This window comes from Myxocyprinus asiaticus, chromosome 25 (genome assembly GCF_019703515.2).
Source record: "Myxocyprinus asiaticus isolate MX2 ecotype Aquarium Trade chromosome 25, UBuf_Myxa_2, whole genome shotgun sequence".
Taxonomy (NCBI): domain Eukaryota; kingdom Metazoa; phylum Chordata; class Actinopteri; order Cypriniformes; family Catostomidae; genus Myxocyprinus; species Myxocyprinus asiaticus.
Window position 1 is genome coordinate 6,941,661 of NC_059368.1, and position 25,798 is coordinate 6,967,458.

Consider the following 25,798-nt stretch of genomic DNA (forward strand, 5'->3'; position numbering starts at 1 on the left):
ACTTCAACTGTGTGTGTGTGTGTGTGGGTGTGTGTGTGTGTGTGTATATGATACATATATGTGTGTAATATATATATGTATGTATGTATGTATGTATGTATGTATGTGTGTGTGTGTGTGTGTGTGTGTGTGTGTGTGTGTACACACACACACACACACACACACAGTTGTGCTCAAAAGTTTGCATACCCTGGCAGAATTTGTGAAATTTTGGCAATGATTTTGAAAATATGACTGATCATGCAACAAAACTGTCTTTTATTTAAGGATAGTGATCATATGAAGCCATTTATTATCACATAGTTGTATGGCTCCTTTTTAAATCATAATGATAACAGAAATCACCCAAATGGCCCTGATCAAAAGTTTACATACCTTTTGAATGTTTGGCCTTGTTACAGACACACAAGGTGACACACACAGGTTTAAATGACAATTAAAAGTTAATTTCCTACACCTGTGGTTTTTTAAATTGCAATTAGTGTCTGTGTATAAATAGTCTATGAGTTTGTTAGCTCTCACATGGATGCACTGAGCAGGCTAGATACTGAGCCATGGGGAGCAGAAAAGAACTGTCAAAAGACCTGCGTAACAAGGTAATGGAACTTTATATAGATGGAAAAGGATATAAAAAGATATCCAAAGCCTTGAAAATGCCAGTCAGCACTGTTCAATCACTTATTAAGAAGTGGAAAATCGGGGATCTCTTGATACCAAGCCAAGGTCAGGTAGACCAAGAAAGATTTCAGCCACAACTGCCAGAAGAATTGTTCGGGATACAAAGAAAAGCCCACAGGTTACCTCAGGAGAAATACAGGCTGCTCTGGAAAAAGATGGTGTGGTTGTTTCAAGGAGCACAATACGACGATACTTGAACAAAAATGAGTTGCATGGTTGAGTTGCCAGAAAGAAGCCTTTACTGCGCCAATACCACAAAAAAGCCCAGTTACAATATATCCGACAACACCTCGACACGTCTCACTGCTTCTGGCTCACTGTAATTTGGAGTGACGAGACCAAAATAGAGCTTTATGGTCACAACCATAAGCGCTATGTTTGGAGAGGGGTCAACAAGGCCTATAGTGAAAAGAATACCATCCCCACTGTGAAGCATGGTGGTGGTTCACTGATGTGTTGGGGGGGTGTGAGCTCTAAAGGCACGGGGAATCTTGTGAAAATTGATGGCAAGATGAACGCAGCATGTTATCAGAAAATACTGCCAGACAGTTTGCATTCTTCTGCACGAAAGCTGCACATGGGACGCTCTTGGACTTTCCAGCACGACAGTGTCCCTAAGCACAAGGCCAAGCTGACCCTCCAGTGGTTACAGCAGAAAAAGGTGAAGGTTCTGGAGTGGCCATCACAGTCTCCTGACCTTAATATCATCGAGCCACTCTGGGGAGATCTCAAAAGTGCAGTTCATGCAAGACGACCAAAGACTTTGCATGACCTGGAGGCATTTTGCCAAGACGAATGGGCAGCTATACCACCTGCAAGAATTTGGGGCCTCATAGACAACTATTACAAAAGACTGCACGCTGTCATTGATGCTAAAGAGGGCAATACACAGTATTAAGAACTAAGGGTATGCAGACTTTTGAACAGGGGTCATTTAATTTTTTCTTTGTTGCCATGTTTTGTTTTATGATTGTGCCATTCTGTTATAACCTACAGTTGAATATGAATCCCATAAGAAATAAAAGAAATGTGTTTTGCCTGTTCACTCATGTTTTCTTTAAATGGTACATATATTACCAATTCTCCAAGGGTATGCAAACGTTTGAGCACAACTGTATATATATATATATATATATATATATATATACAAAAATGTCAAGAATCATATATATAATATATACGGTGTATATATACGGTATATATGATTAATAAAAATATGATACTTGACATTTTTTGGCAGTTTTCGTGAGATTCACGAAACATTCTTGAAAGTGAAGGAAAGATAAAATAATGTTATTAAAGGGGTCTATGTGATGGGCTTAGACGCTTGTTTGTTATGGTAATATTTCAGATGGCAAGTCTAATCCCCCGAGTCAGTTAGGGATGTGCCACAGTCATATTAGGACACACTCTCTCCCTCTTTCTGGTTCACACATACAAAGAGATGGCCTGAACAATTTTAAAGCAGCATGTCCCTATTGCATTTAATCATCAGGTCTACCCTGGTTTTGAGAGAAAGGGGGCAGAGGTGTCAGGATTTGGTAAGGTTCACCCATCCTGTACCACATCCTCTCAGAATAATTGCAGCACCACCCAGATAGCTTGAAAGCTTTCTTCTCCTCCTTTTTTTTGTCCATTTGTGTCTTTTCTCATCTTGTTATTGTTCTGTTTGTGTGTCAAGGATGGAAGAATGTCTTTATTTTGGCTGCCTTTCACTCTGTAAGAAAGTTTTATTTCATGTCAGACTTCACAGGTCGTGTTTCCTTGAAATGTCCTTAAAATCAAACATGACATTTATTAATATTACCGTGAACTGCAAGTCCAACAATATGCAAAATTATTAACATAACATAGGCTGAATAGGATAATTGATAATTTATTAAATGCATAAACAGTGTGATTTACCAGCCTAACACATGGAACCAAATATTGTATTAGTATTAGCCACAATACCAAGTGACAGATTAATTTGTCAATATTGTTTCATTGGGCATATGGCATTTAACATGAAAAAAAAACATATGGGATGATTTTTCTTCACCCTTTTTAAAAGTTAATGAGCCATTTTGTTTTGCAATCCTAACTATATACAGAATTAAATGGTTAATTGCATTTTAGTACATGTGCACATCCTACTTGACATATTTCAGCTCTTTCCAAGTCATTTCATACAGTATATCCTAATAAAATAAGGCTTAAACTCACAGTAGCTGGGTTTCCATTGAAATGTTTCAAATTTAAGCACATTTCTAAAAGTTTGACCAAAGAAAATAGGAATCGTTGCGCATTTCCATCCACTACGTCATGTGCATTATATTGAGGAAGCCGCCTTGTTATGATGGAACATCTGAATGACCTCATTGCTTCGGGGAGAGTTTTATTTGTGGGATTTTAGCAGTTGTACCTTGTTTTATTAGATAATAAAGGAAACGCTACTGAATAAGTGTAATATCTAATTTACTGAGTGCTAAAATGGCTGCGACGCCTATACACTGCCTGCCTCCGCACACCTGGGAGCGCGCTCTCTCAAAACTGTTCTGGCGAAATGTGAGGACCCACTTCAACGTCAAGGACTGTGCATGAAGAATTATGTGCCAAGGTCGGACCTTTCGTTGGGCCAGTCACATCAAGATATCGCACACTCAAAACACGAGCACAAATGTTCAAAACATGTCATTGTTTTGCGAAGAAACGGTTTCCATCACCGTAATGCGCATTTTAAATAAAGCAAAACTCTAGAAAATCCAACTTCGTCTAGCGCATTAAATTTTAAGCGAATTTTGAGAGTTTATTCGCATATCAAGCGTTTCCATCTGGGATTTCTTATGCGCAATTTCGAAATGCGCATAAAAATAGTTGGATGGAAACCCAGCTAGTAATTCTTTGAATTCTGCCTTGCATTTCAGATTAGATGTTTAGCCTCTTTGATCTTTGTTTATTTTCAAGTTTTTTATTTCGGTATTTAGTCTACCTTTTAGTTATTTTCGTCTTGTTTTGTATACGCGTCTGGCTGAATGAGAGATTTGTGGACAGTTGGTTGTGATCAAAGCAGGCTGATTCACTAGTGTTGCTGCACTGTATTTCTAAACCTAGAAGCGTAGAATTTAGATCTTAAAGTATCTATTTTGAGTCTATAAAGCTTTATGTTCCAGCAAGTCAGCGTTTACTGTCATAACTGTCTAATGTAATTAGAATTATATCTCTGTTAATATGTTGATACTCTCAAATGTTGTTAAAAAGGGAGCACAAGAGAAAATGACAACAACTTTTTTTCCACTTCACATTTTAGAAAAGACTCTAGCAAAATCAAGAGACCAGAATATTATGGAGACTTGGGGATGGGCTCTTTCGACGTAGCAACCACCAAAAATACCCTAGCAACTGCATAGCAATGAGCTAACAACCACTCTGAACACCTTAGCAACCACATAACAATGCCTTGGCATTGCCAACCACTCATGACTAGATTGCATTTTAAAGATGCTTGGTGCTTGTTCTATCATCAGTATTTATTGTATAAGGTAGCTTTTGTCATTTATATAAAGTCCTAAAACTAGATGAAGCATGCCCTATATTTTGAACAGGGATATGTCATGACAACCAGGCAGGCATCCTGTTGTGGTCGCCAATCACTCTAAACACTCGTTTTAACTCTCTTCATGAGTAATCTGAGAGTGTTTCGTCTTCTTAAATTTGGACCAGAATGTAGAACGGTGACTGCTATTTGAATGCACCTTTAAATGGGGAAATGAGTCGTAGAGGAAGTTAGAGACAAACATGTTAACACGCTGGTGAGGGAAAGTGGGCTCCGGGCCAATTAGGCCAGCTGAGAGTTCCCTTTGAGCAAATCTTATAATGTTCTGTAATTATGATGCTCGGTAATTGCGTGTCATTCTCCCTTTAGTGCGTCTCAACTTGTACGTGCTGCCTAAACTGGTTTTGGATTACCTTTTAAGTGTCCCCTTTTGTGCTTTTGAGAGCTCATTCCCATAATCTCTTTGTTTATTAAGTGATGGTAAAACTTTGTTGTTTTATAAGCCCTATATATCTTGTACCAGTGACCTGGATGAATGCCCGGATAAATAAGAGAAGGAAAAGAAAATTAGATCTTTCAGGAAATAACACCCTGGCGATACAGTAAGCACTTAAAAGGATAGTTCACCCAAAAATGAAAACTGTCATCATTTACTCAACTGTTTTTTAAATGTGTCTAATTTTTTTTTTTCATGGAACACAAAAGGAGAAGTTTAGCAGAATGTTTACACTGATCTTTGCAATGAAAGTAAATGGTGACCAGAGGCTGTCAAGCTTCAAAACTTAATAACTTATATAAAAGCACTTTAAAAGTAGTCCATACGACGTGTGCGCTATATTATCACTGAATATCAACTTCAATTTTAACTCTTTTCCTGACACAAAGTTATTGTATAACTTATGAAGACTTGAAATAAAGTGCGTGGGTGGTATGGACTACTTTCAAGGTTGCTTTTTGTTATTATTGAGCGTAACGGCCCCTGGTCGCTATTCACTTTGTCAAAATTCTTCTAATGGTCTTCCTTTATGTTCCACAGAAATGTCACATAGGTTTTGAACAATATGGGGGTGAGCAAATGATGACAGAAATGTATTTTTGGGTGATCTGCCCCTTTAAACCTGCCTCATACCCTCCCTCATCTATGGAATATTGTCTCTACCTGATTGTGTCAGCGTGTCCCACTTTCACTTTGTCCTGTAATAAATATTCAAATGTCATCATATTCAGGCGGGCAGTGCTTCATGCGTACTGAAGGGCATGGTGTGTCCCTCTTTCAACTCGAGTAGGAATGAGAAGTAACTAAATCTGAGCTTTAGATGTTCACTTAAATATAATGTAAATAGGAAAATATTGTTTCAGTCATATGGCGTAATGTAGATCATGCACGTTTAGCATGTGTTTGTGCATTGTGTTGGCCTGTTCCTGTTGTGGTTAGTGGTTTGGCTTTTGACTCTGTCTTTTGAAAGATCATCAAGTCATAGTGCAAAAACAGAGATGGTTCCTCTTATACACTCAAAAAAAAAAAAAAAAACATATTTATATTTTAGCCAATTTTTAAAGATTTTTGTAGTTCAGTTTCATAAAATTATTTTTTGGACTAAAAAAAGTGGGCCAACATTTTATTTTTTCCTCAAATCTGTTGCAAGGATTTTGAGAGAGTCAATTTGATTTGTATAGTGCTTTTCATATTACATATTTTTCCAAAGCAGTTTTTATAATGTAGGTCTTTAGGTACCCTTTATCTAAAGCTGTTTTTGCTACTATACCTTTAAGACTGCTAAATGTAGAAGTCCTCCGTTATGATTGGCTAACCTTCATAAACTGTCGTAGTTCACGCTGTTGTTCATTAGGGTGGGCCAAGTGTATACTGATATTCATACCAGCTATGTTAATGTGTTCATCGTTCTTGCATCACCATGACAATTTAAATGATTGAATGACCCAATTTAGCAGTTTGGTTTCAATAAACTGGCACTAGCATCGTTAAGATCATGGGTTTAATACCCTGGAAGCACACCTGCTGATAAAACATTTAACTTGAATGCTCTGTTAGTCACTTCAGATGAAAGTGTCTTCCAAATATATGACTGAATGTATAGTAAATGGTTTTGGTTGACTGTGGAGGAAGCTTTGTGGTGTGAAAGCTATAGTGTGCATCTACATAACAGCCTACATCAAAATATTTTTTTATTGCCTGTTTTATAATGTGATTTTGGTTGAGTTTGTTTTACCAGGTCTGTCCTTTAAGAGGCTCTGGCATGAAAAACACGATTGGAATAACTGCTTGTACTTGAACTGTTGAATGTCAGCTTGAAAGAATGAGTGATGTCAGGATATTGGCCTGTTCCTCATGAAGTCTCCCTGAGAACAGAAATGCTTTGCAGCTGACAGCCTTGTTTATGTGTGTGTGTCAACTTGTATACCCACACATACATTGCATACTGTTGCAACACATGCAACAAATGTGTATCTGAATAGATAAATAAGTCAATGATTATTTTTTTTTAATCGACATCAAAGTTTTTGGTTAAATGTCATATGAAGGGTTAAGGGAAGGTTTGTATTTTAGTCACCACTTTCATTTTGTTCATTTAGTTTTAAATGGAAATTTGCATTGTTAAAAACTTCAAATATTCTATGCGGTCTCTCATTTAAGATGAGCTCATAAAAGCTGCATGCAAAGTAATTACAAAGAATTAGCTATTTGATATTTAAAACTGAATATAGTATGTCACTATGCAGGACAACTTCCCAAAAATATTCCATGCCAACTGCCCATCTGTACTTGTTTGTGTACAGTGTTGATTGACCTCTCTTTCTCTTTCTGTACAAACCTGTTTCACTGCCGACTGCATCTCGACAAGTGACTCCTTGTTTATGAATCTTGCTGAGAGAAGAGGGGGTTGGTAGGTGATTGGTGGACTGTAGAAGTATTCCTGTTTTTTTAACTGCCAGTAACTAGTATTCACGGTCACCAGCACAGGTTTATGTATGGTGGTGAGTGGGGCTATTTAACTTACCTCTGGAAATGACCTTGCATTTTTGCTTTTCCTTCACTGGGTCATCAACACAAGCTTGTGTTGACGAGGCCCGTGTAGGAGTTCTATGAGTGGGTGGCAAGAAGGAAGCGGGAGCTGGCAGTCAGTCCTCGTGTGTATTCTTTTATTCTCAAGGCTTAACTCAAAATAGGCTTTCCAGCAAGAACTTTAATTTTCACACACAGCTTCAATGATAACAGTGAACATAAACTCAATAATTGTATTATTCAAACAGCTTTTTAGCATACAGCTTCGGTCTGGGTGTGTGTGTGTGTGCATCTCGGACACTCTCTCCCGGCCTGGTGTTCCGCTGGCCTTTTAAATCCTATCTCCGCTGTCACTGAAATGAGACACAGGTGTTTGTAGTCAATAATCACCAGATGATGGCTCTTACTGCTTCCACTCTCCCCACTGACAGACACACGACTATGTCCCCCTCCACAGCCTTAGTTTACGAAACACCTCTTTTAAAGAAATTGGAGATTTATGGCTTTTAGTAGAGGTAGATGATTTATCTGTTTTACCGATTAATCGATGCCATTTGTTGCTTTTTGGAACTATTGGTTATTGGCAAAAATCAATGCCGATAATTATTCGTTTTGTTTTTATTCCCCCATGTTCCACTGTGGCCGGCGCTAGAGGATTTTACAGTTAAAAGTTATACTTTTTTAAGTATAACTGTTTGGTTCTGCAATGCAACAGCAGCCTCTAAAAGTGAAATAAAAACAATTATGTTGAGAGATAATGTATCTAAATCTTTCACTATTGACTATTCATCCATATTTGTATTCCTTCATATTCTGTTATTTTTATTAGATAATCTCTCTCTCTCTCTCTCTCTCTCTCTCTCTCTCTTTCTTTTCCCCATCTGTTTTGGGCTTGTTTATAGTTTAAAAGTCCCACATTATGCACCATATGTTCATTTTTCTGTTGTTATTTGTATTTTGATTTTTATTAATTTTGAACTCTTGTAGCCTCTATGTCTGTGCCCGTCATTGTAACAAAAGACTACTTTTTTTTTTTCTTTTTTTTTTTTTTACATCCTATAAATCAATTTTAAAAGCATTAGGGCTGGATGATATGGCTACAAAAATGTATCTTGATATAATTCAGCCTATTGAGAATATTCCATTAATATCTGGACATTTATGTATTTGCTCTGGAATAGCTTAAAAGTATTTTCTTTAGAAGAAGCATCATTTCAAGCAAACATCTATTGTTGCCAAGTACATTTTAAATGTTTAATGCATGAAGTTAAATCATCACAATTTAACATTAATGACTGTGATGTAAACAAAAGTCTTGGTTGTATTTTAAAATGGGAGGAGCTCTTCGATATGTCCCACCCAAATTTCCTGTTCCAATAGGAAATGTCAACCGGAAAAGTAAAAAAAAAGTTCATCAAGCTTAAATCTATGAGTTACATTCCAGGCGAAACTTTTTGGTGAAGCTTGTGCACATTTTTAAATGCAAGGTGTTTTTAAGCTGAAAGAAATTGCAGCATTGATTAACTGAGACAGCACTGAGACATTGGATGACTTTTCGGTGATAGAATGTTATAGATGATCTTTGGCCACGTCAGCCACAAAGCCTGTAACGTTAGTTGCAGGACATTGTTTAACTGGGCGGTTTAAGCTTTTAATGCTTTTAGGCCTAAATGGATTGATTATGCAAATCTACTCTTGCTTTTTGTAAGTGAATAGCAGGGCACAGACAAAAACCTCTTCCTGCCACTTAGAGCTTCATACTTCAGAAGCTCTGATCTGAGATTAGCCATTTTCTGTGGCTTCCCAGACCAGCCTGTTTGTGCTTATGAGACTTAACATGTTTCTGTGGCCCTTTTCAGAGGTTCTTAACCTCAGTTGAATTCCCTGGTTAATTTATTGCTTGTCATGTGTAAGACAGACTTTTTAAGTCAACATGAAACAGCATGCGCAACCCATTTTACTTTCCATAAAGTGACATATATTCGAGTGAAACAAGATATTCAACGAAAAAAAAAACTGTAGGCTGTGACTTGATTTTATTAAGCTGCAATTGATTGGATTGTCACATTAGACAGTTTCCTAAAAATTCTGTCATCATTTAATCACCCTCATGTTGTTTCAAACCTGTATGACTTTCTTTTTTTCCACAGAACAAATAGGGAGATGTCTCCATTCACCAAAAAAAAAGATGCTATGAAAGTAAATGGTGACTGAGACTGCCTAATATATCCTTTTGTTTTCCACAGAAGAAAGTCATACAGGTTTGGAACAACAACGAGGGTGAGTAGCTAATAGATGACAGAATTGTTTTTTTTAAATTGAACTGCACCTTTAATTGTCATTAAATAGCAAGCATAAATACATTTGTCAGTGTTTATTTATTTATTTTTTGGAGAGAGTTTTGTTTGTGGCAAGGGGTTGCATGTGTTGAGCTACGTTCCCTAAAAAAACGTGGATTTTGAGAAGAGCAAGTATGTCGTGTCGTGGTATGCCATTGGAGACAGTTGGGATGTGTGCTTTCATATGCGATTTCGTCGGATATCATCTTATGAGTTATTGAATACATCTTTAGAGCGTGCACCACCAGTGTGTCTCGAGCTGCTATTTACCTGTTTTGTTGATGATTTGAGCTCGCTGGCTGCACGCAAAAACAAACAAGCGAACCATGATGTCCGATTCGTGAACAAATGACTCTTTTGAACGGGGTCTTTATAATGAATCACCTGGCAAGAGCTCGTTTGAACTCAGGAGCTCAGGTTAGCAGTTTGAATTCGTGTCACTTTCTCAGTGAATCAGTAGTCAGTGAGTTCACAACTTATGAGACAAAAGGAGAATGCAAATTTGTGCACTCAGCTAGAAAGTAAATGTATTAAACACCCGATTAATGAGTTATCAGCTGGCTTTGGCTTTCTATCTTGTTTTTAAACAATCTAAATCAAGCAATTCTGTGATGTGACAACTAAAACAGCCATTTGGCTCCTAAATGATTCAGTTTAGGAGCCAATGGCTCCTTAGTAATTTTAGTGTGGAGCCTTGAAATATTGATCTGTTTTCTCACCCGCACCTATCATATAGCTTCTAAAGACATGGATTTAGCCACTGGAGTCATATGGATTACTTTTATGTTGCCTTTATGTGCTTTCTGGAGCTTCAAAGTTATGGCCACCACCCATTTGCATTTTAAGGACCTACAGACCTGAGAGATTCTTCAAAAAACTTTGAAAAAAAGTCATTGACATCTGTGATGGCATGAGGGTGAGTAAATAATAAAAGAAAACAGAATTGGGGGGAAAACTGAATTTAGAAAGAAAGAAAACAGATTTTATTGGACCCTACTACAGGAAAAGGTAGCGAATCTTCAATTATGGCAGAGGGGAGCATTATCACTGTGAAACTCAAGTGAACTATTCAGCAGTACTGTTTTTTTTCCCCCCACTGAATGGCATTAAGTATATTCATAGTGAAACACAGGAAGTAGCTACCGCCTCAGGGCATGAGAAAACCACACATTTAATACAGTCACATGAACGTGCACACATGGACAAAAATGCTTGATGCAATTGTGCTTGGATGCACCGCAATGATGTGCATGTGCACTGCAGCAAACTTGTGCATGAATATACTTAAAGAATACTTTAAGCTCCCCATGTGCTTGTATGTATTTTACAGAAAAGATTCCATCTATATTAAAAAAAGTGCATGCATACATGTATGTAGAGAGAACTTTTCTCTGCGAGCAATCTCAGTGCAGCAGCAAACCTAAACACAACAATTCAACCTCAAGCACTTTATGTGCAAGAGCATGGCATCTTCATATGCTGTGTTATTTAAAGAGGAAAGCAAAGTTCACCTAGAAAATTCACTTCTGAGGTCTTTTTCCTTGGTACATTACATGCTTTTTGTATGTCCTGAAAATGTTTTTGGCTGACACTATATTTAATAAAAGGCTATAGACTGATACCATGTCCCTACTCAACTTATTTTGTCAGCAGATCACTGTTTTGCCTAAGAATTATACTTCAGAAAATGTACAAAGAGGTACAAAAGCTATTTAAACATTACTCCGTTGAACATGGATTGGATCTATTGCTATTCTGATAAAAAAAAAAAAAAAAAACAGTACAAATTCATATTATGCTTCAACATGCTTTACTTTTTCGGGTTTCACTTATTTTGGTAGGTAATTCCTTATATTACACACTGCAAATTTTTTTTAATAAACTTTACCAAATGCTTTAAATTGACATATTAAACCATTGTTTTTCAATATCAGCATTTTACGACAGATATGATGGTTATAATTTGGTCAGTTATTGGCCAATAAATAGTGGTGGCTGATACATCGGTGCATTGTTCTTACTTGTACGTACTGTGCAGGCCTACCTTACGTTTTAAGTTTATGTTCGTATTTCATGACCATACTTTGTTCTTACTTTATGCAGGCCTGCTTTTTGTATATTGCATTATATCCATACTTTACAAACTTTACATCTGTACTTTAACATTATGTCTGTGCTTTATGTACTTTTATGTCATTTCTTTACGTGCATTGCTAAACTTGCATTATGAACTTTCTTTGTTTTCTCTGATCAGCCACATGTCTACAATGGTTAACTAAGAGTGATTGTTTTACACACCAAGCAATGTGCGATGTTGATGTCTGAACGGGAAGCTCTTGGTGGCTTTCCAGTATGTCATCCCCATTTCCGATACTACTGATGAGTCATCACTTTTGAACCACAGCGTTATTAAACAGCTGATGTTCCATCTCAGAGCAGCTCCACTCCAGACTCCATGCTTGTCTGTGTCTGGATGGCTTCCGCTCATTAGCGGAGACCTCGCTGTCTTTAATTAGCGTTCTGTAATTTGTGGCTGAGGGCAGAACCTACTGCTGAGTGCTCTTTTCTAGAACATGTGCTTCCAGCATCCTCATAAGGAAAAGCCCCAGACCGTGGCCTCGGTAAACTGTTTTGCCAGATTAAATGCCGTCATGCCGTCTGTTATCGGGGCCAGATTATTGTGGAACCACCAGGTAGTGTTGTGTTGTCGTGTAGATATCAGCTGTTATTGTGCTTGACTTTATGCTCCAGTATGGTTCAACACTATCTCTGCAGTTGAGTACTAGACCTTTCTGGTTTTTAAATGAAAACCAACAGTTTGTAAATGGCAAAATAGGAAATGAAACTTTACAAAATAGAATGAGATGTTTTATTTTCCATTCATTTTATATTAGGTTTGTAATTTTTGCTACAGTGTTGGTGTGATTTTTTTTGCTATTTCCTACCAATAAACATTCAATAAACATTAATTTTATCAATGAGTTCAAAGTGCAAAATGAAAATCTTGCATACTCCCCTGTACTTGATTAAGCCCTCAACTGCACCTTCATCTGAAGAGGATTGTATGAAGATTGTGTTACCGCTTTTCATGTTCAAAGTCACAGGCTGTGTTTATGGCTAAATTTAGTCTTGTACGCTCTGGCCTGTTGATGTGGAAACTAGATGCCCAGGTTTGGATGTGCCCTGCTCGGGGCGCCTACTGTACTATAGCGCTTGAGTTCAGGGCGAACAGCCACAAATGTCCACTTTGATGTCAGCTCAGGTTATTCTGCGTCTAGAGTTCGGTGGTTGGTGGAAAAATGTTGTATGAAGAAGTGGTTCAGAGGAGTACGTTTATTTATTTGAATTTTTTTCAACAAAGACTCCATTTCATCCAAGAAATGTCAATAAATATTTGCTTGGTTGTCTCTAAAGCTGTCTTGAATTTGTTTTAGATCATTAGACACGGCGTTATGGTGCCTTTTGAAGCCTCTGAAACCAGTTTTCTTATTAGGGACTTTCATACACAAAATGCTGCCTGGTAAGTCAGTGACTGGGCTGTGAGTCAGCAGCTTTCAGACACCGCCACAGTGTCCGCATGTTCTGAAATATGAGAGTGTGTGAATAGTGGTTGTACCAGTTCTTTAGTATAGATTGCTGTGTATTGAACATTGCCGGGTGATTAAGAGCCTAATTTGCCCTGCACTAAGGGCTGTATTGATTTTGGGTTTTTTTGTTTGTTTTTTTGCATTGACTATTGAACTCTGTGAAATGGACGCAAAACATTGTATTTTTATGACTCTTTCAGACTTTTCGTGTGTGACTGCATGCGTCAGAGTGACGTACATACTAGACTCTTGAAAATAATTAGTGGCGTGTGTTTTAAGGTTAAGGAGCCAGGAGGCTTGCTGAAGTGCTAAAGTGTTTTTGAATGCTACAGTGTTCCATTTCAGAGGTGGTATGGAAATATACAGTGAGAGTGGAAAGAGAGGGAGAGGAGGAGAAGTGCAAACAGAACTTAGTAGCTGTATGGAAAATCGAATCTAAAGGAACCGTAAAGGTGAGCTAAGGATTGTCTACGAATGCTAGGGATTACGGTTGTCATGATACCCATAACAGTGAAATTTTGCAGTTCCCGATACCACCACAAAACGTATATGCTGTTTAGCACACTGCTTTTATTTAAAACGTTCAAATACTGTATATAAATTAATATAATCTCATAAATGAATTATAAGTAATTATCAGATTGTTTAATAGTCTTCAAAAAAACAAAAAACAATTTGCCAACAAACAAATAAATACCAGTTGGACAAATTTGCAAATAAAGAAATGCTTGAAGTTTTTCATCTACTGGCAGTATCAACTATTCAAGTAAGCATTCAGAAATTGAAAAACAAACAAAAAAGTAATTAGATCTAAAATAAAACTTAAATTATTAGATTACTGCATAATCAGATATGTAAGAGATAATCCACGGCTAGGTGTGCGTTAAATGATTTTAATGCACGACGTGGAGGCAAAGAACCACCTGACGCGAAGCAGCCTCCACGAAGTGCATTCAAAAAGTTGAATGCACACGTAGCCGTGGATTATCCCATTTATACCATGATCACTTGCCAGCATTGATTAGTTACAGCTGTCATTGATTTTTACAGTGCAAATTTTGACTGGAAGAATAACAATAGCGGTTAACTTTATTTATAGGTTGTTAGATCTAGAGTTCTGCCCGTTCTAAATCACACAGAGATAATATCATAATTTTTTGGAACCCAAACACTCTTTAAAAACTGAATTTAAAGGTGCACTCAGTAACTTTTTGTTTGTCATGTTACACTACAGTGACACCTAGTGGTGTGGATGCAGCATTATTCAAAATCAATAGTTTTCAGTTACAGATGCAAATGTAGAAATTCACTATTCACAATCAACCATGATTAATTTAATCCAAGAGTGAAGGTGTCCAATATGGTTACTGAGATGTAGTATTCAGCTGGCCATGTAATTCTAAAATGGCAGCCCCCATGAGGGCGCCCCTCCCCCCCATGTAGAATAAAACGGCATTTACAAGGTTACTGATATGACTAAAGTCCAAATCTCGTAAGTGGTCGTGATTTTATACATGCATTTCAAAATTACAATTAATTTCTTGGAGTAAAACTTTTTTAATGGGGAAAAGTGACTAAGTGCACCTTTAAATACACAATCCAGAAATAATAATAGCCACAAAACTTAGAAGGGTTAGCACTCCTCGGAACATGTAATATTTAATTCATATTCTATGTATAACTTTCACATTAATGAGGAAAACCAGCATTGCTAGCGTTGTAAAAGTCACACTTACTGTACATGATGAGTAGAAAACCATCCAAAATGCTCAAAACTCATAGACTTTGACCTCTGAGACATCCATATTGGATCCATTAAGGTTGCACGATTGAAGGAATTAAGAATGAAATCATGATGTGGCCTTGCTCTATATCAAAACGCTAAAAGCTGCGTGTTATAAAACTGTCTCCAATTAGAGTTTCAGTAAGCGATGTTTGATCGCAGGGCACCCTCTAGCGGTTAAAGACGCACATGTTGAGCAGACAGTGCAGCTATTTTAGATGATGTTTATCATATTACATTATAAATTGTCTTGCCTCGTCTTGACGGACAGCGAAAGATGCATTTAATAGGTCCCGGTTACCTTCTCTCCCACTCTGTGCAAAACAGCTGAATGTCAAACCATACTTTCCTTACAAGCACTTTGGGTGAGTAATGAGGGTCTGACAAACACTGTTGTCTTTTCTGTGTTTCCTGTAGCGCATCACAGTTGATTTAAAGACAGCACTGCTTTACTTGATGTTGTTTTGCAGAGCAGGGGCATTGATATAGAACCGTGACTAAAACTGTCTGGAACTACCTATGCATTAAACATTTTTAACGCACACATTCCATCCAATCAGAATGGAGTATTCGAACAGACCATGGTATAAAATACATTAACACTGATTCTAAACTAAAATGATTATTTACACATATAAAAAAAAATGTTTGATTGTAGAGGGCTTATACAAACTAAAGTTATCCAGCTAAAAGCAGCGAGTTTTTTTTTCTCGTCAATATTATTGTTTGATTAATATTAATGAAATATTATACAGCAGCAAGACTATTAGACTACTTTTACACTGCAAGTCCTAACGCACATATGAATGTTTTCCAGCCTGGTCTCATGAAAATTACATGATCATGGCAACATTTTTGCAAAACAAAATTATGTGCTTCATTACGCGTTTGGCTGCAGTTTCCCAGTGAAATGTCCAGGGGGTGCCAAAAGCGAGAGAATATCATAATTTTTTTAAGGTGAATGTTATATTCCTAACTTAAAACTGTAACCTAAACCAAAACCAATAGTGATCTAAAATCAAACTAGAGGTAGACGCATATCAGACAACCCTGCCCTTAACCGATATCTAAACCTAACCGATAGTGTCCAAAAACAAAATGAGAAATGAAAAGCACATATTCTGAAGCAACCATGTCTTCTCATGTTGCTTCTATGACACACTTGTCTAATGTGTCAGCTAGGGATGTGCACGAGTAGTTGAATACTCAAGTATTCGTTCTGCAATAATTATTCGAAAAGTAAAAATACTATTAGAATTTCGCAAAGTTTTGCTTTGCTGGCCATATATACGGTGAGATACATGTTAAATCCTGAACACACAAACTAAAACTGGCAGTTATAACAGAATGCACTGGGTGGCGCTGTTGAGTGTGGACACAAGTTGATTTCATTTGATGAGCAAACCGTTCTGTCAGTACGTTTAGATGGACACCAAAAAAGCGGGTTATTGTGAGAATGTGGCTTACTGCGAGAAAGCTGGATCCTGTTTAAATGTACTGGATAAGCGGTGTACACTTTACTCCCGTATATGTGCAGCTCATCAGAAAGCAGCGTCCCCGTAACAACCTAATCCCCGCGACGCTTCTGTGAACAACAAACATGGCATCCGAGAAAGATGTTGCTAGCGGAGGGACACTCGATCAATTAAACTGGTGTGAATAAATGAGTATAGTTTACTGAGCATGTGGATATGCTTGTTTTTCTCAACAAAAACATGAGATACAATATAAACCTAACTATTATATGTCAAGTGTTTATAGTCATCCTGTAAGTTTACTGTGTCAGTCTACTTCATTAGCGGTTTCTTTTTCTTCACTTTGCGTGAGCTTAAATGCTTTCATTCTATACTATTATTATTTTTTTTTCACGCATTGCTTGTTTAAATATTTTCAACCAAAAAAACACAGGACATAATATAAGCTTGTTTTGGGTATAATTAGAAGCTTGTTTTTTTTTTAATGATGACGCAACCTTTATGACTAAAACATTTTTTTACAATGTCTCTTTCTCATTAATTACCTTCATTTAAATAATAGAATATTCAAATATTCGTTTTTTACGAGCTTAAATATTCGAATACCAAATTACTGATGAATGCCCATCACTAGTGTCAGCTTGTGTGCTTGACTGGTCTCAAACCACGTACTTCCGACTTCTAAATTCAACACTATGAGGTGAGCTACTGCTCAAGTTAATTTAAATTGGAATAAGAGTATTAATGTAGGTGGGTCTGCAATACAAGCATTAAAATGTATAGTTTTTCAAATTATGCATTATAGTTAGTGTTTCGATATCATAATTATATAATAGCAGTGTGTGAGTAATAGAGCGAGAAATAAGTCTTTGTAAAGTCACAATCAGCCATTGTACTAGTGATTTGTTTGAAAGTGAATAAAACACATAGTTGTTGTAGCACCTCTAGTGTTCATTTCACCAGGAAACTGCAACGAAATGTAGAATTTGGCACGTACTGTAATAGGTTGCAAAAATTTTGTTATAGTGACGTTCATTCTATGAGACTAGGTTCAAATTTTGACACACAAACTGACCATTTTTTCATTGATATCTCACCAGGGAATTTGATTCACACATGCAGCCGCATCTTAATGGTGTGGACCCTGACTCTTCCTTTCTCTGAGTTGAGGCAGTTTAAGGTCACTCTTCAGTATGAGTTTTGGTGTTTTAAGTAAAAATGACAGCTGCCGTATCACAGCGGCCTCCTTCAGGGCATCAAGAGGTCTTTAAGGACATGAAGGTTTGTGGGGTCAGAGTAGAACAGAGGACTATTTGAAAGACGGACATTTAAAAAAAGAGGGTTGAAAGAATGTGTTTTACAATCCCTGTGCTGACTTTGATGTAACACTTCTGTTTTTTTTTTTTAAAGAGCACCTATTATGGTTTTTCAAATATTACCTTTCATGTAGTGTGTTATGTAGCTGTTTGTGAAATGTAAAAAAGTCAAAAACCGATTCTGAACACCTGAAACAAGTCATTAGTAATTCCAGACTTACTTCCTGTACTAACCTACATAATTTGGTAACAAAAAACTTACCTCTGGTCTTCATTGGCTGCTCGCAAACAGCTTTGACCCGCCCTCAAACACTACACTAAGCAGTAGACCAATCACAACAGACTGGGACATCTGACCAATCAGAGCAGAGTAGGCTCTCTGAAAGGAGGAGTTTAGAATGAATCCTTTAGAACAGATCATTGAAGTTGTTGTTTTTGACACTGGGGAAAAAAGGTAATGCTGCAATTTAAATTATGAGCAAATTAAAGTGTTTTTTGTCCTTGGATGCATGTAAATCTATTGTATGAGACCTTTAAAACAAAATAAAATAAAAACCATAATAGCTGCTCTTTAAACATGGCATGTGAGTGGTGCTGTGATGTATGGGGTAGAAGTCAAGGGCTAACAACTGGAAGGTTGTGGTTTCGATCCCAGCTAAAATAGTCATGAGGCATCATCATTGTGTACTTGGATTGCTCCTGGGCGATTGTCCCTCTAATAATTCACAGCGCCATTTTATGGCAGCATCACATGAAAATTTAGGAAACGAATTCCACCAATTCACAAGTTGTGTCATTAGTGCTGTTTTTTAATGCAACCAGTATTGTTTCATAAACCAAGGTTAGGGATGTCAATTTTCAGACATTTTCATAACTGATTATTGTGGAAATTAACGATCAATTAATCGTTAACGTTAATATTGCAAAACGCACATGGATGACTCCAAATAATATGTGCATGTAGCCAGTTGTTTAAATATAATTTACATCAATACACTTAAGGAATGTAAGTATTGGCTTTTTCCTCTTAAAATATTCTTAGTTCAGTGTATTTTAATACATTTAGACTGTTTAGTACGAATTTGTGAATTGTTTAATTAATGTTAATGAATTAGGCTACTGTTAAAAATAACTTGTACGCAAGGTATATAACTTATGCATATTTGAGTTCATTAAAACTTCACGTTGTGGATCATGGGTTATTTCGGTCCTTTTTTTTAATTTGAAATTAAGTTAAATCATAACATGCTGCAAAAACCGTACTTAACGTACTTCGTGCTTTCCCGGCAATCGCTGTCGTAATTATAGGTTGGGATGAAACAAGGAGATCAACAGTGCTTGTTGTCATGTACTTTAACACACTATCACAGTGTGTGCAGAAAACATTAATGTTCATTTAAAGAGAAACGTTCTAACACAGTTTACAGTACATTGAGCCGCTTCATCTTGCATCTGTGCGTCGTCTTCTGTAAACCGGATAATGACATGCAGCCTGCAAGCGCCCTCTAGCGGCGGGTGACTGTATAGACAGCCTTGTTAACGTCTGCTGGCTTGATTTAAGAAGACATTTATCCTAAAATTAAGTAATGGATGATTGATAAGATTAATCGATCAAATTATTAACGACAGTTAATTGATTTTTGATCTATCATTAACATCCCTAACCAAGGTATTACATTTCAGTGTGTAACCTGCACTGAATCCTCAATGAGTGATACTGTACCTCAGATCGTCTGGTTTGTTGAGGAAAGTAAAATTATAAAATTACAAATTGCACCTAGCGAATGACTAAAAAAATGGTAAAAAGTAAAAATTCCTACTATCTTCTAATTTTGCTTTTTCTGTCCTCTATTGCAGCTTTTCAGGGAAGTAAGAATAATGAAGATTCTAAATCATCCAAATATTGGTAAGTGGTCTTACAGTATTCTGATCTGTCTCTTGCTCTCGCTCGCTCTCTCTTTCTCTCTCTCTCTCTCTCTCTCTCTCTGTGGAGATGTTTTGGAATGTGTCACACAAAGCGGGCTAGCGTAAAGGCCTCTCTAATCCCGTGTGCAGGAACTCTCTATGCTTTTCCCAGAACCGCCACACGACTCACATTCAGCCTCGCGGCCAGCTCCTCCCGGAAGCACAAAAGCTCCTGTGTGTTCTATTGCATCCATCATCTGATGGTCTGGACAGTCCCTCCAGTTTGTTTTTGTGGGAGACTCTTTCTGAGTTTTCCTGTTATCAGACTTATGCTTTTCACCTGGTGGACAATAAAACGGGCAAACAAAATCCCTTAGGCTACGTTTACACAGTCGGTGATTGGGATTGACAATTTACTGAAAGGTGTGAATCTTGAAATGTCCTGTTCATACAACAGCTTACAGTAGCAGTTCGTATACTGTCTGTATGAATGAACAACCAAAGTCAAGCCCGTATTCTTACAGCTGTAACCATAGTAACAGTGACTCCATATCACCGGCATGTCTTATCACAATATAGAGATGTCCAGTGCGGTTCCGTTCAGACAGCACAAGTTTGTCGAAAATGCGGCTGTGAGTCCTGAAAATTTGGGGGTGTCAGTTTGGTTCTAGAATGCGGTTGTCACTCTCGTAAATAACCAAACTGTGTGTGAATGTAATCATATTAAGCATTCAAAACAGGACTGACAACAGTATTCTGCTGCTGTGTGAACGTGGCAATAGACTTACATTCACAGTGTATTATTTTTCATAATATAGCACAGCGTCTTGTACCTTCATGCTCAAGTAAAGGTTTTTTCCCCGAACCAATCATTGTTTTGAATAGTTATATATACACACACACATATATATATATATATATGACATGCACTTTATTTATTATTAAAAAGAAAAATGTTGAAATCTCTTCGATTTGATAAAAATCAACCCCTGGGACATGAAAGTGTGCGAATTTAAAGAAACACCCTTATATTTATAATAAAAAGACGTGAAATACTCCACAGAGACACTTTTAGGAACTCGTCTGAGAATTGGTGGATCGTTTCTTTCAACGTGTTCTTAAAAGGAACAGTCTGAACAAAATTCGCTTAAACTAATCCGACTTCAATCAGAAACACTATTGTTTTCACTTTGTCTAGTATATCTGTTCTGTGTGTTTGTGTGTATGTGTAAGCTCGTGTTGAGTTGTGCGTTTTGTTTCAATGGTACATGTGTGCACATTTCATGTATTAATGAGTGAGGTAAAGTGTTTGACCCATCCTTGCGAAGGTAACGTGTCAGCAGTGAGTGGGTGGGAAGATAATTGCAAACTCTCATCAACAGCCCACACACTTCCTAATCAATTGTCTTCATTCAGATTTTTACCTCCGTCAGCCTCCTCAGATGACCTCAGAGAACCGTACTTGCCCTTTAGTGAATTGTCTGTCATCTGCAACCATTATTTCACCGGACACAAAATGTCTTTCCAGGAATCTAGAACCCTGTGGGTTGAGAAAAACAAGGGTTGTCATGACAACGCTTACTTTCACTTCCACGTGCTTTCCCATCTGTAATTATCTGCTTTGTACTGTGCCAGCACATGTTTGGGCATGGAGAATATGCTTTCTCCTTGGGTTGTCTGAATCCATGAGTCCAAAATTAACACTTGCCAAGTGCCAAAAAATTCTAATTACAGTCTTGAGGTTTAAAGGGATAGTTCACCCAAAAATGAAAATTCTCAACATTTATACTCACCCTCATGATATCCCAGGTGTGTTTGACTTTCTTTCTTCAGCAGAACACATTTGAAGAAAAATAGAAAAATATCACAGCTCAGCAGATCCTTCAAATGCAAGTGGATGGTGATCCAACTTTTGAAACTCCAAAAATCACAGACAGACAGCATAAACGTCTTCCATACGACTCCAGCGGTTAAAGTAATGTTTTCTAAAGCGATACGATCACTTTTGGTGTGGAAAAAATGAATATTTAAGTACTTTTTAACTCTAAATGATCGCTTAATGATTATCTGACCCTCTTATCGCGAGCTATTCAAAGACAAACAATCTTGTAAAGAAAACATCTGCTGTGATTTACGTATCTTCTAATAAAGTTTATCTACAATAAAGTTTATCTTTTTTGTTTTTGAGCTCTGCGTAGCGACACTTATGTGCAATATTCCTCATATTAAACCATCAAAATGTAAATATGATGAGCAAAATCACGTTGTCTTCACGTTTTTGTGACAGGTGCTGTTTCTCAGAGAGACAGAGACTAGGACCACATTAACACGGAAACGTTTTCACGTTTCATTGTTTTCCAAAGTATGCAGTACTAGAGACAGTTTTTGAAAGTCTCTTTTTTTCGGTGTTGGAAAATGCCTTTCTAGTGTGGTTGAGGGGCATAAACATAGCAAACAAGGCATTTTCAACCAAAAATGTACAGTATTAGTGTGGATGTGGCTTGGCTCATAACTTATGATGCTTCAAGTGTGATACAATGACCAGCATTATTTGTCACTAATAAACAGACATCTCAATCCCATTGCCAAGGTAAAAAAAGATATATATATATATATATATATATATATATATATATATATATTTTTATTTATTTATTTTTTTAATTAAAAATAATGTAAAATACAGTTTTATGATCAGTAAAAACTTCGATAAACTATCTAAGGCCAGTACATTTTTGGAGTTCGTCATTAGCGGGAGTTGGGAAAAGGTTATTTAGTTTCAACTCTACGGCCACGTCCATAATAATACCTTTTCGGCTGAAAGGCGTTGATTTCGCTCTGTTTACTTACCTCATCCATACTGGAATGGCGTTTTCCTCCACCATAAACGAGCGTTTACAAAACGTTCTCCATAACTGCATACTTCGGAAAACAATGAGGTTAGGAAACTGAAAGCAATTTTCAAACGAAGATAGATTAGTGTGAATGTGGCCTAAATTTTGATTGGATGAGTCACATTCAGAGCAATAGGGCTGGGCAAGGTATCGAGTATTCACCATGTAATCGCAATGATTTTGCTGATGATATAAAATTAAGCAATATTGTAAAGCTGGGCGATTTTGGCTCCCAACGATTATGAAAACGATTATTGTGCTGCATTCCATTTCGCAATTAAATACTCCGGTGTTATATCTTTTAAAGCATCCTTTATTAAAGTTCAAATAATAATAAGGGGGCCTGGGTAGCTCAGCGAGTAAAGATGCTGACTACCACCCCTGGAGTCGCGAGTCCGAATCCAGGGCATGCTGAGAGACTCCAGCCAGGTCTCCTAAGCAACCAAATTGGCCCGGTTGCTAAGGAGGGTAGAGTCACATGGGGTAACCTCCTCGTGGTCACTATAATGTGGTTCTCACTCTCGGTGGGGCACGTGGTGAGTTGTGCATGGATGCCGCAGAGAATAGCATGAATCCTCCACACGCGCTATTTCTCCGCGGTAACGTGCTCAAGCCACGTGATAAGATGCACAGATTGACGGTCTCAGACGCGGAGGCAACTGAGATTTGTCCTCCGCCACCCGGATTGAGGCGAGTCACTATGCCACCACGAGGACTTAGTGCATTGGGAATTCCAAATTGGGGAGAAAAAAAATCTGATAATAAGGAAGCGGGTTATAGAAATAATCTCTGAAACTGGCATTTATCTGTGTGGTCAGCGCCACGTCTCTGAGTTGTGTGAAGTGACCGGGGAAGAGATTGAATCTTCTCCCGGCTGATGCACACTCTGGCGTGGGGACGCTCGTCACTCGTGTGCGTCGACTGCAGCTAGATTATAACGTGATGGCTCGCAACGTAGTGAATCATAATATATGTCACGTTCACTGTGTGTATCTTATCATGAAGAAAATCGGCAATACGCAGCTCTATTAAGAAGAGAAAGTTTGTTTTTGTGAGCTAAAGATGGATCGAAGTGAATATACAGTAAAGGTGATAGAGTGTAGTCTTAGCCCATTATAAACTGGAACAAAATATGTTTTTGATAAGCCAAAAAAAGACTTGTTTTCCAAAATAATATCTAAAACTCCTTTAAAACAATGTACATTTACTTTAGGAGCTATAGAAAAAATTGCTATCGGAGAATGTTGAATACAGTATTTAATCAGGGCTCGACATTAACGCTTGTCCGGGACAAGTGGTTTTTTGAAGGGACAAGTGAAAGAGAATTTTACTTGTCCGACCGGACAAGCAGACAATAACGAAAAAATAACCGGCTATATTTGTGATAGCCTAGGCCTGTTTCACTCATTAGAAAGTTCTTATTCTGCTGTTGAAAGTAATCCAGAGCACATCATTTTATAATTCTTTAGCGATCTAGTAACAGCTGCGCCCAGTTTGATTGACAGGCAGGGTATACGTGTGTGTGCTTAACATGCGCGTGTGTTCCGAAAATGCATGCGCTAATGCGCACCTAAATAGTCAAATACATTTCAAAATTCTGCCAAAATGCCTGTCTTGGTGAGAGATATTCATGTACACAGAGAGTGATATCTAAAGTGAACATAAAAAGCAGAGAAAAAGGTGGATTTGTATTCAAATGTCGGACTTGTAAGTGTAAATGTAAGCTAATAGACCTGCTGCCATCTAGTGTGTCATTATAATAATCGAACAACCATAACAAGAAAATGAGAAAACACTCACTGCTCTTGACTGGGTAACTTTAGTAGCTTTAAAAAGTATTTATGCCTTATAATCTTACAGTGAAGACCATTAGTTGTTTTATCTTGCATTATATTCTGAATGTTTACTTGAATACTTGATAGCCTACTGCTGTTAAAAACTTTTAAAGCTGTTTAAAAAGCACTGAATTTTCTTAATTTGTATTTTTTTGTTCTATTATTTTTAATTTATTTATATTCATTGCTGTTTTTTATTGTTATTTTATTACCGACCGTTTACTAGTCTTGAATAATTACTTAAGAACTTGAAACCATTCTTCCATAATTTACATATTAGTTAGTGTTATTATATATTGTGGTTTTGAAGCTGGTTTTGAGGATCATAAAATTTCACTACTGATTACTGAAATATTGGTTTTGTGATAATGTATAGCCTTTATTGTACATGGTAGATCTTCCATAGAAGTGTGAGCACCCCTGCTGCAAATGATGGTGATGGAGACTTTCCTTTATTTGACTACCATACGTGACATAAAATAATTACCATATGACAATATCCTCCTCCCTTTCCCAGTGCAGTTTACATTTAAAGTTCAAGGAAATCCACTGTTAAAAAGATGTAAAAAAAAAAAAAAAAAAAAGTTAAATGCATGATGTTTCTAAAGCCAATGAGTCATTTTGTTGAATAATTATGATCCCAATATTGAACAAAATAATCGTGATTATGATTTTTACCATAATCGAGCAGCCCTACAATATCGTGAATATTGCGATGATTTTTAAATGTGCTTTTTGGCCATTATGTTTCATAAAGTGTGCATCAGTAGACTAATTTCACGACCCTTCAGGGCTGCGCAATTAATCAAAACAACACCAAAATGGCGATTTGGTCACATTTGATTATTAAACTGCAAAAGGCTGCAATTAAAGATGGATAAAAATGGTCTATGTGCACTTCAGAATAATCGGGAGACACGCTGTTCTGTGCATTTGCAGGGTTTGTATTTTTAGTGCTTTTAGAGCAGTTCATATGCATTTTAAAAGAAAAGTACTGCAGGTTCAAGCATTCACGCAATTCCAAACATTAGTAACCGCTACAAGTTACTAGAGCCCGACCAATATGGGAGTTTTGAGACCGATACCGATTTCAGAGAGGGAAAATTCACCAATTTCCGATATGGAGGCCATTATGTTTAATTTTTGTGCTGGAATGAAAACAGACCTTTTCTATGTGGATTTTTCACAGATTTTGTACCGATATGATGATATGCAAAGGTACTCAGAAGGCTGCTTTCTTAAATATTTTTATCAAAGAATATTTTATATTATTATTATACATTGTCAACAAATTCTAGAAATGAACACTGAGAAAATAAAGAATATATAAAAATACAATAAATAGCTTAATAAACATCAGTACTGTTTAGTATCAGTCAAATGCTGACTATATTAATACTGACGAGATAAACAGCAGCAGCGGTGT

At 37.1% G+C, this 25,798-nt stretch overlaps 1 protein-coding gene across 15 annotated transcripts in view; it reads left to right on the top strand.

Annotated features, from left to right (window-relative positions):
* Positions 1–25,798, top strand: part of LOC127415646 (MAP/microtubule affinity-regulating kinase 3-like) — a 102,243-nt gene that overhangs the window by 35,206 nt on the left and 41,239 nt on the right. For 13 of the 15 annotated variants that reach the window (XR_007892969.1, XR_007892970.1, XM_051654430.1 and 10 more), the window contains one exon: positions 19,596–19,644. The exons of 1 other annotated variant lie outside the window; for it this stretch is intronic. Coding sequence is in view for 12 of the 14 variants with exons in the window: in XM_051654430.1 (XP_051510390.1) it covers positions 19,596–19,644 (49 nt within the window). In the remaining 2 variants the exon portion in view is untranslated. Of the gene's footprint in view, positions 1–12,757; positions 12,905–13,011; positions 13,098–19,595; positions 19,645–25,798 lie in introns of those variants that run through there. One more of the 15 variants, XM_051654437.1, reaches the window with a different exon arrangement.